At 38.7% G+C, this 14,057-nt stretch overlaps 1 protein-coding gene across 6 annotated transcripts in view; it reads right to left on the bottom strand.

Annotated features, from left to right (window-relative positions):
* Positions 1 to 14,057, bottom strand: part of FOCAD (focadhesin) — a 274,352-nt gene that overhangs the window by 50,322 nt on the left and 209,973 nt on the right. For all 6 annotated transcript variants that reach the window (XR_005025293.2, XR_005025296.2, XR_005025295.2 and 3 more), the window contains 5 exons: positions 13,927 to 14,043; positions 11,231 to 11,469; positions 7,943 to 8,032; positions 2,108 to 2,255; positions 154 to 273 (listed from right to left, as the gene is read on the bottom strand). Coding sequence is in view for 3 of the 6 variants with exons in the window: in XM_057498735.1 (XP_057354718.1) it covers positions 154 to 273; positions 2,108 to 2,255; positions 7,943 to 8,032; positions 11,231 to 11,469; positions 13,927 to 14,043 (714 nt within the window). In the remaining 3 variants the exon portion in view is untranslated. The remainder of the gene's footprint in view (positions 1 to 153; positions 274 to 2,107; positions 2,256 to 7,942; positions 8,033 to 11,230; positions 11,470 to 13,926; positions 14,044 to 14,057) is intronic.

Genomic DNA, 14,057 nt, shown 5'->3' with positions numbered 1-14,057 from the left:
GGAGAGGGAAAGATGTCTGTGGCAGAAGACTTAGAAGCTCCCCAGTTCTGGGCACAAAACATATCCCATTAGAGTCTAATTAGAGTAAGCTAAAATTAGGACTTCACGGCAGCACAAGACCCACAGAGAAAGAATCAGGGCACACATTCTGACCTGCTGGTGGTTCTCAACTAACAGGCGAAGCTTGTTCATAATGTCTTCAGCCTCTGTAGCCTCAATAATGCCAGCACTGAATGCTGATGTACATACACAGCTCAGGGTATATGCAAGGACCTGGGGAGAAAAGACAGCAGAAAAATGTTTCTTCAGGAGGGAAAATAAAAGAGTACAGCTTAGTTGACGCAGAATCAGGCTTCTCCCTGTGCCTACCACATGGGGCAGTTTTGCTGCCTAACTTCTGTTATATTTCATAGCAATGTGATAATGAGGTGTTGTTTTTTCTGCATTACAAGATATGGTCGTTGAGGTTCAATTACACATAGCTGCCAAGTGACAGAGGTGAGATTCAAACCCAGGTCTTCAGAATCTAACTTGGAAAGTTCCCTCACCACCTCATGTCACAGCACAGCCCCTATCAACAGCGGAAGCAGACTGTGCCTAGTGAATGCTCCCAGTCACCACACACTCTGATCAAGGCCAAGCTGGAGAGGAAATTTAAATGAAACACAGCTACATGAAAATTCCCTACTAGAGGCAGTGGAATGTTGTGGACCAGGAATGTGGGTTTTAAATTGTGTAAAATAGAGATACTACTACTTACTTCACAGCACTCAGGTGATATTTTAATAGGTAAAAGAATACATGAATAAATGAACAAATTATAAATAAAAAAGAATGTTGAGAGTAGAGACAGAATACTCAGGTGCATATCCTAAAATGACTTGCCCAAAAGTTACTCAGCCAGTGAACTGTCAATCTATTTGAGCTTCAATTTTTGCAAATCAAAGTTAATCACCCCCTCCCTGCTATCTTGAATTTTCATGATGAAACCCTCCCTTGCAAAGAGGCTGTTAAGATAAAGCAGAAATGTTCAACACCTACCACTGGTTGATGCCGCATAAAAAAGAAGCAGTTTCTAAGGTAGAAATTGGATAATGAAATGCCAGAGAATAGAAAAAATAAAACTGCTTGGTCAAGGCCTTATAACTCAAAACATCAAAGCAGATATATCAGTTATAAAAACCGTTCTTTTGTTTATTAATTAAATTGCTCCTCGGTTGCAAAGTTTTCTTCATTTGCTTTAAGAAATGTACTTTTAAATGTGCTCTGTGCTGCTTTAAAAATGGAAATGTGGTGCCTGTATTAGAACAAAACTTCAACCCTGTGTGCCCCAAAGAAATTCACCGATTCAACAAGTCCTATTGCTGAGAGCAGAGGAGCCGAGCAGGGAAACACAGCTGCCATTATGTAGTCGTCAATAGCTTGTGGGCAGGCTGGGATAAAATAGAATCTGCTCTAATGAGAGGGAGAATCTGGCCAGGCCACAAGGTCGTTCCCGGCTTCTCCCAAAGAAGAGCACAGGCCATTCACCTTCACCTGGGCACAGCACAGACACATGCTTCCAAACACGGTCAACACACACAGACTGGGTCCCACGAACAGCAGTTCTGCATATTTTTGCACCATAACAGAAAAACCTTTTCATTAAGTGTGGTAAAGGGAATTTCCTCAATAATTTTTCATGCTAGCTGACATTAAAAAAAAATCAAATGCCTTTTCAATCTGCAGTTTCTTAAATTTATTCCTGGCCATCTTTTAGAGTTACATCTGGCTTGAGCATAATTCTAAAATCTATTTAACCTTCCTCCAGAAAATGCAGCTCTTCTTGGAAAGTGCCTTCTAGTGATGCTGACTTACGTGTTTGTATTCACTAAAGGCTCTTATCCTATATGCCACATTTAAGCGTAAGTTGATTTAAATAGCTGCACAATTTGAAAACCTTCTGATCTAATATAGGTTGTGTGCCACTCAGATTTTCTCCTTATCCTTGTTTCAATTGAGGAAGAACTTAACTTCAGGGTTACCAAAATATGAGAAGTAGAATATAAGCACCAACAGGAAAACAAAAAACAGCCTGGGGAAGAGACCTGTAGCCGGTGTCTCCTACCTCCTGAAATGTCCGGCTTTGGCTCCCACTGTCATCGAGGTACAGAGAGAGCTTCCGAAGTGATGCTGCTACATGCACTCGTGACTCCATTTGGCTGCTGTGGCTCATGAGGGACAGAACAAGTCCAACTCCTAGTATACAGCCCGTGCTTGGATGCCAAAAAAGATGAGGAGTTAAAATCACACAAATCCATGTCACCGCACTTTGCTACACTGCTCTGTACCTGCGGTGGTATGGCTGCATTCTAAACCTGCTGCCTGATGCACACGTGGGCCCCCGAACCACAACACCCATACCCACCTCCCCATCCGAAGGAAAACTTTACATCAAAACAGGCGTCAGCAGCCCATGCTCACACTGTATCCCCAGTGGTGAGGTGGGGGGAGCAGGAAAAAGCCCAGGCAAACCAGCTCTACCTCTGCATGGAGAGAAATGGTGCGGTCCCCTCTCCACTGTCCCCACCACCCTACAGGGTGGCACCATGATTAACCGCTTAAGGAGAGAGAAGACAAAATTTGGGGATGTGAGCTGAGGACATCTGACTAATAACAGGGCAGGGTGTAAATGCCAGGCATGACTGTGAGGTACTGTGCTAAGCACTTCATGTTTCCTAGTCAACTTCAACAAGTGGAATTTCTTTCTTAAAGAAACTGTGTATTTGTCTGTGCACAATGACATTAATCCTCTTCTGCCCTCTGATCCCACGGAGTACCACTGGGTCAGAAGATAAAATGGACAAATGACAGGCCTGTCAAAAGTTACCCCATGTAACAATTCAATCGGAGTCTTGGGCTTTGCGTCCCAATTCTCCTGAGAGAATATACATACGCATGGGAAAAAAAGAGTTGTTCTCCCAGAAAACTTCTAGTTAGTATATGACAATGCAGCTCTGGTAATTTTTTACTTTTTAAAAGTTTCTGTCATCATTATTGTTTTCCAAATTGAGGAAATGCTGAGTTTTTCAGAGATCACCCTTACTCTGGTGTGGTGTGCCTCTCATCATGATATCTGCTGCTTAAGAAGATGTTCCACGGCATTTCTCCAGTGACATATTTTGAAACTTGAATGCTGTCATCTGTCTCTCTGGCTGGCATCAAGAACCTTCACATTCCTTCACGAACATGTTAGTGATTTCCCCCAACACCTCTGTACAAATGGAGCATCCACATCTGATAAGACCCCTAACAGGATGGAGAGGCCAGAGGATTTGCTCAAGGTCACGCAGAGAGTTCCCACTGAGTGTGGCCAGGTGACAGGAGTTTTTGATCCCCAGCCTTCCATCCCACCTGCCAAGCCACAAGCCCCTCTCAGTGCCCTGTGTGGTGCCACAGTGGAGTGCCTAAGGAAGGCAACATCTCAAGCGCCCCTTTCTAGGTTCTGTCACTTAACAACCTGGCATAGAAAATCCTTTGTAAAAGAGCTACTGTAGTAATAATCTATCATTAGTCAGGCAGAACTGCTGTTCTAGCTTACATGAAGTTAACAACAAGCTCAACTAGCATAATGCATTTCCAACCAGTTAAATCGGCATCTAACATCTGAACGCGGCATGCTTTTGAGACAAATCACGTTTCTGAAAATGGAAAGGCTGCTCTTGGTTAATATGGATTTGAAGTCTTTATTTTCATTTACAATCTACAGGGAAGTTTTTTAGGCTCTCTTTCTATATTGATGCCTATAAAAAAACATGACAGACCAAACAGACAGTTAGACAAAATGGGATTAATACTTAAAATGGGATTTGACCTTTGCTCCTCCTTTAACTGTAACTGCTACTGACGTGTCATATTTTGAATGTTTCTTTCTCAGGACGCCTTCTCGGGCCCTGAAGGGAGCCTCTTAGTCATCTCCCAGAGCACCTGGTATTAATTCACTTCAAATGGTTTTAATGATGAATCCCGGTGAGGCCTGCTCCGGGCCTTAACCTTGGTCGCCGCCCATGCCCCCACTGGCCTGTGAGCTCTATGAAGGGTGGGCGCCTTTTCTGTTTTTTCCTCACCACAATACCTGTGGCACCAAGTTTACTGCTTGCTGGGGACAGACGTTCAACCAATACTTATTGAATGAAAAACTGAGCAAATGCAGAGTTTCAAGAGAGGCTAAAGTAGAGAGACAATCCACAGGAAAAAAACATAAGACTTGATTCTTATGTTTAGCTGGAGATAAATTTATGAGTGGTGACATTCAGTGAATATACCATCTAACACCCAATCAAGAATATTCAATTTCTATTTCTTGCCAGACTAATTTAAGAAAGAGGACTGTCGGGCTCATGTGGAAAAAGGGTTCTTCTCAAATTTAACTTAAGTATTGGGGTTCATCTTCCTCAATAATTAATAGGCAGGCACCTGAGTATTGTTTTTTGGGCTATGCTGGGCACACAAATATCTCTATCCCCTTGGCTGGATCTCCCCTTTTACTATCCCAAAGCATAAAGGCACAAAGGCTTGAGAAGAAGACATCCTAGTTTATGTTCCTACTTACCTAAATATTATCACCACATAATTATTCTTGGGCAAGGTTACCATTCACTAAGGATTCTATTCATTGCTGCAATGGTAGCTAATTGCCTGCTATTAATATATGAAGATATAATGTAACCACGTACATATATGGTACCAATACAAATATGCAGCCACTGACCTCCTAAACTGTTTCCTCCACTGTGTCTCATTTTTCCAGCATGCACCAAGAAGGTAATCTGAAGCCCTTATTACTGATGTTTCTTTCTGATTTCCAAACCTTCTACATTTCAATGTGTTTATTTTTTGTCCTAAGTCTTAAAGATTCCCCCAGGTGCTAGTTCAGCATTTCTTTACATTTACCTCATTCTATCTTTCCTTCGATATTATGCCTACCAGCTCTAAACCAAGAATAACTTGGGCAGAGGTAGTGTTCTCATTTTTCTGCCCAATGAAAATAAAAAGGAGTTAAGTGTTGGTGTCTCAGAAAGAAGATACAATAAAAATTAGAATGAGGTTGTGAAACCTTCATAAGAGTATCAATGATGGCTTAATAAAAAAAATTAGAATGAGGTATAACATTAAAGTTTTGGAATTTCTAATAAAGATCTTCAATAAGAAGACTAACAAATGATTAAGAGATTTTGAGTTTTTAAATTATATATCCTATTATGTCATTACTTATTTGAATTCAAGGATATTAAAATATCATTGACAAAAAGAAATTCCAAGGCTTAAAATCCATGCAATTCTGATATGTGTGTTGCTTTATCAACTGAGATATGATATATTTTTCTAAAATTAACCAGAGATCAATCTTTAACTCTCTAGTTTTATTGTAGGGTATCCTGGAGATTAAGTACCAGGTCATCTAATAATTAGTTCTAATAACAGTTAACACTTGTATAGCATTTTGCCCTTTACAAAGCGCTTTACAAATGTTATTGTATTTGTAAAAAGCTCAATAGTAATTAACCAACACTCAGGTCATTGATGGATAATGTGCATGTGACCAGTTAGTGCTGTGAGGATTACAATGGCACAAATAATACCAGTAGATGGCAGCAAAATGTAAGTGCTGAGACCACAAAACAGGCGCTTGGAGCTCTCAGCCCCATTAAATCAAGGACGCGTGGTGAATTTGCTCTGGTTGAATTCTACTGCTTGAGGTAGCAAGTCCCCAGATCTACTAACTACCTCCTAGTAACGCTTCCACTGTTTCACTTGAGGGAGGCTTTCTTTCTATGGAAATGTGTTCTCCACGTTGTACTATGCAAGAACTAAAAAATGGCTTTGAAGTCAGACAACCTAGGTTTCCCTGCTAGCTTGGCAATTATTGTGTGACCTTGAATCAGTCTCCTATTTGAGACTCACTTTCTTTATCTGTAAATCAAAATGATGGTGATTCCCACTTTAGTGTCAGTATCTAAGTAGTAATCAGGGCTTAATTACACCTGAATTAGATTCGGAAGTGCTGAGCACAACTGCTCAGTATTGGCTGGACCTGAAACCAAAGAAGGAGCTACATAGGCTCTGAGGCCCACGGAGCCTGAGGAATGACAAGATACTAAACTTCATCAACCAGGGGAAAACAAGTTTAAGAGGATAGAGGGAGGGTCTCCTGAAGGACCTGTGCTTTAAACTGGGCTCTGAAGGACAAGCAAGATTGTACTAAATGGACAGGAAGTTTCTGATGATCTTTTCTACTTGACTACAGGATTCGTCCCCTTCCTGGGCCCACCCTTCCCTCTCCCAAATTTAGTTGCTCACTATGGTAAGAATCAGGAAAGAAGGTGAGAATGAATAAATAAGAATCTTAATGTAAAAAGCTAATTTTAAAGTTAACTATGCTTAGACATACAAAGTTTTTAAATGCATAAATACCCATACCCATAATTCAGTTATCTCCATGGTCTTCCTTACTTTCTAACAATCTTCCTGTAAACCAATGGAGAAAATACGTGAAAGTCATTCCTGGTTGTTCCAACTGGCTGAAAGTTTGCAGCATTTTATTCAATTTTTCCAAACTTTATAATACCCTGAGCTTCAGCTATGATGAACGCCTTTGGGGGAAAGGCAGGAAAAAGAAAGGAGAGAATGAAAAAGTGAGAGAGTCTTAATCTTACTCCTTGGTTGTAAAAGGCACTGCCACTAATACATGGATTAGGCTCAAAAAAAACAGCTCTTCATCGGACCCAGCAACAGTTAAATGGCCCTGTCTCTTCCATTAATCATTTTCTATATCCAAGAAACTTCAATCATGCCACTGAACTCTCTTTTCCCATACTCAAAACCACACTCTTAACAGGTCATTTCATTTCTAAAGTGTTTTGTGACAAACTGGGTGGTTGTCAGTGGTTCTCACCCAAATCTTATCCTGCACATGAAAGAAGATCCCATAACTACCACCTACTAAGTGAAAATCTGCCTTTATTTATTCATGATGAACTACTTGAGAGATGCAGCTACTTCTACCATTTACTCTATCCTTAGTCTGAATTTGCCCGGCTACATGACATGAATGTAACTTGAGATGATAAGTTCTTAAAGGCCAGAAATGTAAACACTGATTCCACTCATGTATGAACAGAAACCATAATAGTAAAAAGTAAAATGAGCTAATAAGTTGGACATTAGTGCTTGCACTCTGTTGAGTTTTCCAGTAACAATGAACCCCCAGAGGGTCCACACCTGAGATTCCAAAACATGTGGAAGTATAAAAGGGTACAGTGTAAGTCCTCAACTGTGTCAGGATTTCAAAAGCCTAATAAAATAGTACATCCTCCCAACAAGACTAATGAAACATTAAACATCTCACTAAATGAGTTGCTTAACATTGTTTTTAGAGATATTTTTCTGATTATTTATTTTCATTTTTTTAAATCTTTCATGACTGAATTAGAAAATCATTCTTAAAATACTTAGTTTAATAGACAAAATCTTCAAGATCTGGGGTGGGAACACCTGGTATAACCTATTTGTTGCCATTTTGATTCTTCAGCCATTGGATTTCACAGGGAAATCTAACTCATGGATCGAAGACTCTCTGAGGCTAAATTCAAAGAATAATTGCAACAGATCTTTGAAAAAGGTCAAGTCATGCATACAAGTCCCCAGATACATATATGCCTCATAAGACAGAACTAAGGTACTGGTTAATGACAGCTACAAAATGGCATGTGTTGCCTTATAATGAAGCAAACTGTCTATTGCTGAAACATGTTTTTCAGAATTAGTAAGATTTAATTAAAGGTTTTTTATTATTATTGAAAACTCTTTGCAAAGGAATTCAAGATCAGGTCCTATAACGCATAGACCACAAAATTTACAGCAGAGAAAGAACCAATTTCTAAGTACCAGAGAAGAAACATACTTGTATTCAAGACTAGTGTCAAAGCAGCAATTTTCCAGGGCATCCAAAGACTTCATCAGAAGAAGGTTCATCTGTTGTCCAGATACATCACTGGGTAAACACCAAGAGAAAAAAATGATTTAAAATCATTCAACTGTCCAAAACACTATATAGTATTTTGCTGTCAATGATTTATTTTAAATGCATTTCTTTAAAAAATGTCTAAGTAACAGTAATATTGACTATTCATATATAATCATTTTGTAGATAGAGAAACTGAGTCAGAGGATTTATTCAATAATTGGGTTTGTGAACATAATCATTTGCAAACCAATAACCCTAGCTACTTTTGCATTTTCTCAGCCCATTCAAATTTTACATCACTGAAAAGCAAGAACCATTTTAAAAAAAGGTTTCTAATAATGATAGTGATTTTCTTCAGAATATTTAATAACTCATTAAACTGATATTATCAATAATTGTTCCAAATCTCTTTCTTGCAAAGACCATTACTTCTGATTTCATGTCTCAATTGTGGTGGTTATAAATTCTATCCTTTACTTACATTTTTTTTTTTAAAAAAGGGGGAAAAACCCAGCCCTGTATTTTCTGCCTTTATTTAGTAATTGATGTGGTCTTTGTAATTGTCTTGGGGAGAACTATGACTTCCGTAGTAAAATAAAACTTAAAAGGTAATCGTATGGCTGTTTATTCAGGCAGTCGTGGGCTTCATCACCGACACTTTATTATCAAGGGGTTCCTTCATGTCAACTCCCGTGTTGCTGTGTCAGCCTGTGCTAAGGGGAATGTAGCCCAGGGATGCCAACCAGCCAGAGAACTCTTTAAGTAACGTCTTCTCAAACCAAGACTGTAGTGGTTTTGCCTGAGGTGGAGGATTACATTTTGCAATAACACACACACACAGTTTTAACAGCTTTAACTAAATAAGTCTTATTATAGTTGTTCTCTGGAGTGAAGTATACTTAAATGTCCTAAACAAATGCTAAAGAGAACCTACTTGTATCCTCTGGGAGTTAAAACAGAGCAGGCTTTGGAATAATATGCTTTTCTGAATAAATTCTAGACAGGAATTTAAATTCAGGAGACTTTTTCATAAGCCTAGCAAAAAATGGATTGGTTGTCCTAATTCTCTACCACATGGTGATTTTTTTCTTTCTTGAGGCCAATGTAAGGCCCTAAATCTGTTCCCCTATGGAGCCATTTGGGCCACTTATTTGATACCATTGACTATGCAGGGTCAACAGCCATCAAAACACCTTAATTTTAGAAAAATAGGAACTTTCTCCAAAAATCTCATTATCTGGAGACATTGTGATTATCTAGTAAAATATTTATTAGTACCAAAAGGCAAATATTTCAGATTCCTTTGCTCCAAGAAATTAGGATGGTGGGAACCACAAATAACTGTACAAGTGGCTGCAGACCTACTTATACCAGCCATAGGGAGAATGCCACAGGGAGGGATTGTGGGAGCAAAGTTAACATCTGCAGTTATTTTGAGGACACTTAGCCTTGGGAAGACCTTCGTGGTATCCTTCCCCAGGGTTTCTGCAAGGGAAGGGTAAGTAGGATAGACAGAGTTGAAGGCAATCTAGGAACCAGGGATGTATGCTGCCAGTGAACCATCATAGGTGGGCTCCAGGTAGCATGATTAAATTAATCACAAATGCAAACTCATTGACCCCTAAAACCAGCAGCATCTCGTCCTAAAGTAATGAATAAGGGAGCCAGAGCCAGGATATAAGATGAAATGAGTTGCCTGAAATTAAACTGCCATGGCTCATTTTTAGCTGTAAAACATGTTGCTTGAAAAGATACTGAAGAAAAAGCATGAGCACAGATGGTGAAGAGACTGCCATTTGTAGCATAGTAGCAAAGGGGAAAAAAATCACTTTCAAGTTTTAAGTCTTTAAAAATACTTTGTGTTCTGTCACACACACAAGATATGTAACAGTCAATTTATAAGCAAAGGGCAGCTTCTTGTTCATGTCCAGAACCAGGGCTATAAATACTAATGCTGGTGAATAGAACAAAATGAATACTCTGGACACATTCCATTTAAGATCACAAAGAATATAAGCCAATCTCCCCAGTCACGTTTCCGAGAGCTGAAAATGATCATCTGAAATACAGTATTTCACTAGATCAATAGCAATTCTCATGAAGATTTCACATATTGGTGTTTGCACAAAACTATGTAAATAACAAATGCAAATTTTAACCACTGGTTTCAAACTGAGATCTAAATATAGCATAATGTCATCCAGTTTATCCACATCAACACCATCTCTTGCCTTTAGACAGACAGCTAACTTCTGCCACCCAGGGAAGTTTTGGGACATTTAACATCACAACAGGATGCGTCTCTCTACTCTTCTATTTCCACTGCTGGAAAATGGGGCTAACTTCCAAGTCACTGACATCTAACTATGCAAAGATAATCAAATAGTCATATTGTGCCACACTGCAATCAATCTGGATATGTAAAATACTAAGATTTGTTATAAAATAAAGAATACATATAATGCACAACAACACATAAGTAGATTCATGTACAAGAAAATTTCCCTGTTTAGTGGAATTTTCCATCTGGGTCTTTGATATTCTGTTAACTCCATTCAAGTATAAAGCTAGCAGCCCAAAAATGAGCAAACTGAATAAAGCACACAGTATAATATGCACAGATTAAGACTCTTTAAGGATTATAAAAATGTAGCCTGGGCACAGGATGAAAGCAGTATTTAAAACTGGGTACATGCAGTTCTCAGGCAACTCAGTGATTCTCAGAATCCCCGGGGATGAGGGATATCCCAGGCCTTTCCTCCCACTTTACACTGATATCAATAAAGGATCAGCAATTATTTTCACCCTTACAGGCCCTTCTGAAGGAAAAAAAGGCCCTTATAAAGGAAAAGCAGCTTTCTCAATTTACAGCACCCCAAGATTAGAGTATTCCTCATATCTATTCCACAGATTTATCCAGGGCTTTTATCGAAGCATAAAATGATTTTCAAGAAATCAATCACCTTAATAGGAGAAACCCTTAAAATACATTAATATCTATATGATGGTATGAAAGACAAATTCACTCATAAAAGAGAAAAAAGGATTAACTTGCTCATCTCAGAAAGTTGAGCAATTCACATATATAGTGTGTGTGTGTGTGTGTGTGTCTGAGAGAGAGAGAGAGAGAGAGAGAGAGAGAGAGAGAGAGAGAGAGAGAGAGAGAGAGAAATCCTTTGCCTAAATCACAAAGAGGAAAACCAGGACTATCTGAAAAAGCTGTACCTGAGTTTCTCCTCACACAAACGAGAGAGAAACATCCCCAAAGCAAGGCCCATGTGGATCTGCACGGCTTGAGACTCATCAGCTCTTGGTTTCCCAGGTAACCTGGCAGTCAGCATATTCAGGATTTCCTCAACCTTCTCTTTGCAAGAGATGATTGAAACGGGCACCAGGAGAGACAAAGCGGTGGCGGCAGCAGAACGGGCAATGGCACTAGCTGTGTTTTCGCCAGAATAGGATTTCTAGGGCATGCCAGAGAAAGAAAACAAGGGATCGGCCTTTTGTTTAAAACATGAAGGAGGCATACCTATCCCAAAGCATTATACAACAATACAAGCTTCTGTGAGGCCCAGCCCTGCCAACCAACAAAAAAAATATATTTCTGTGTTTGTCTGTAGGTCACATTTTCACTCTTACTGAAACAATTAGCTACTAAACAAGTTAGCTAATAATATCCTTTTACAATTGAAAAACAAATTATAAGTGTCTTCTTTTAAAGGGTGTGAATTCCCTTCCTGGAAAGCCTGAAACAATTTCAGTGTTTTGAAAGCCTACATGTGTATATAATAAAAACCCAAAGTGAAGTTATCCAAGCTTCGAGAAACCATCAAGCTACATTATAAATGTCCAGAGAGCCAGGAGTTCTCTGGGAGAGAAAGAAAAGGGGGTGGTGGTGAAGCTCAATGGAGGAGTAAGGCTAAGTTTAGCACAGGGAGCTACTGGCAAATCTCCCAAAATTTTTGGTGGGAACGCTTCCCAGTAGATGGATTATTTCCTACAGGGGGTTAATTCCTTTTAATTAAAAAGGAAGTTGAAATCCTAAAGCCTCTGGTTACAAAGCAATAACCAGCTATTCAAAATGAAATGGAGAGCTCTATATGCTCCTTCCTATATGTAATTATGGGAAATGAATAACAGCCCTAATAAAATGACAGGGCAGCTAAATATGAACAGCTTCTATAAGAATCTCATGTTAGGGAGCTCCACCAGACATATATACATTTATAAATATGTCTCAAGTGGAGAAGAAAGCCTGTTTATCATTCCTCACTATTATCCACTTCACATTTTCAGACACACCATAAAGGGCATGCTCTCCCAGGCAGTCAGAGCACATTAAAAAGTGTTTTTAATTCTACACCCATTTGCTCTCTAAGCTTTAGTACTTTAAGGATAAAATCAAACATGTGCTATGGTGTTTTTTAAGTTAAAATAGCACTATCATAATGACAATACGACTCAAAATGACCCAGCTGCTAGAACACTGGAAATAAAGGAAGTGACTTTTGAAATAGCGCTTTGAAAAAGTATAATGATAATGCAAAAATCACAAAGGTAAGAAGCAATCCTGATCTGGTTAGTAGGGAGATTATTTTTATTGGTTTGTAAGAACTAAGAATCATTATTAGAAATCTTATATAATATCCTGTCCTGGTGAATATCTGAACTAATAAGGAGCTATTGCAAAGACCTCTATATAAGCTAAACATTTTTTTAATCCATCATTAAAGGAATCAGAACACTTCTTAAAGAAAAGAAAGCATAATAAGGAAATTACTTCTTTGAGCAAAACCTACCTTCCAATTTAATTCTACATTATCCAGTAAGTCATTTTTTTATCCTCAAGTACAGTTAAAAATCTAGTTCCAGACCCTAAGCCCCAGAACAATACATACCAGGTCCTTCCCAGGGCAAGAGGACAGAGGCGCACAAAGTATTGTACAGAGAAGAATTAAAGCAATGGAGTTTCAGGCTGAATTGGTGATCTTAGCAACAGTTTAGGACCTCTGCTATATTTTTATTCAAATCAACTATAATCCTTTGCCACTCAGCTGATTGTCCCATGATCACTATAATTCCCTAAGCAATGGATAGTGATAAGGCAGAACCAAAATAATTCCATGCTGATAGAGAAATAAAACATGCCCTCCAGTCAATAAAGGGAAAATGAAACCTAAACAAAACAAAGTGTGCTTTCAATTTGCTTCAGATCTTAGGAAGTAAGCATGAGGAGAATGGTTAAGTAACAGGTGCTTGTTTATGATCAGCAACAATATTACTTTGAATTTATAGAATATTTCACAGTTTTCAAAACATTTCTCAAATTGTATCACATGACCCTCACAATCTTGTACAAAGTTGGCAAAACATTAGTTTTTACCTTTATCTAACAGGTAAGGGAAATAAGACAATTGGTTAAGTGTCAGGACAATACTCACAAAACTAGTAAGGAGTGAAACTAGGGCTAAAATCTCTATAGATAATAATGTTTAATTGCCTTATTTAACAGGAAACAAAGGCCCATAGAGATTAAGTGAACCTCCTATGGTCACATACCCCAAAATGATAAAAACTATGACTAGAAACTTGGGGACCCCAAACTTCAACCAATGTTTATTTTGCTACAATTGTAGCTCTTGCCTCTGACTACACATGAGAATAACCTAGAGAGCTGCCAAAATGCTGACGATGACTGAGGCCCATCCCTGAGCAATTCGATCAGTATTTCTTTATCGTGTGTGTGTGTGTGTGTGTGTGTGTATAATTCTTTTTTTTTTTTGAAGTTTCCCCAGGTTATTCTAATGCATAGCTCAGGCTGGGAATCATTACACTATATCATGAATTTCATCTGAACAAGCGATATGCGAAGAAGAGTCAACCCCTGAGTTTTCTGATCATTTCTTATTTCTTAGACTTACATAATAAAATGAGGAGAAAAGTCGTCCTCTGGGTTGGTAATGGCTATCCACAATGACCAGGAGGGTATCAAACACCATGAAAACCCACTCTTTCATTGAAAGGAAATTAGGTTGAACCTACAGATGAAGAA

Source organism: Manis pentadactyla, chromosome 3 (assembly GCF_030020395.1).
Source record: "Manis pentadactyla isolate mManPen7 chromosome 3, mManPen7.hap1, whole genome shotgun sequence".
NCBI classification, from domain to species: domain Eukaryota; kingdom Metazoa; phylum Chordata; class Mammalia; order Pholidota; family Manidae; genus Manis; species Manis pentadactyla.
Note: the sequence above shows the minus strand (reverse complement) of the source record. Positions and strands in the feature narration are given on the sequence as shown.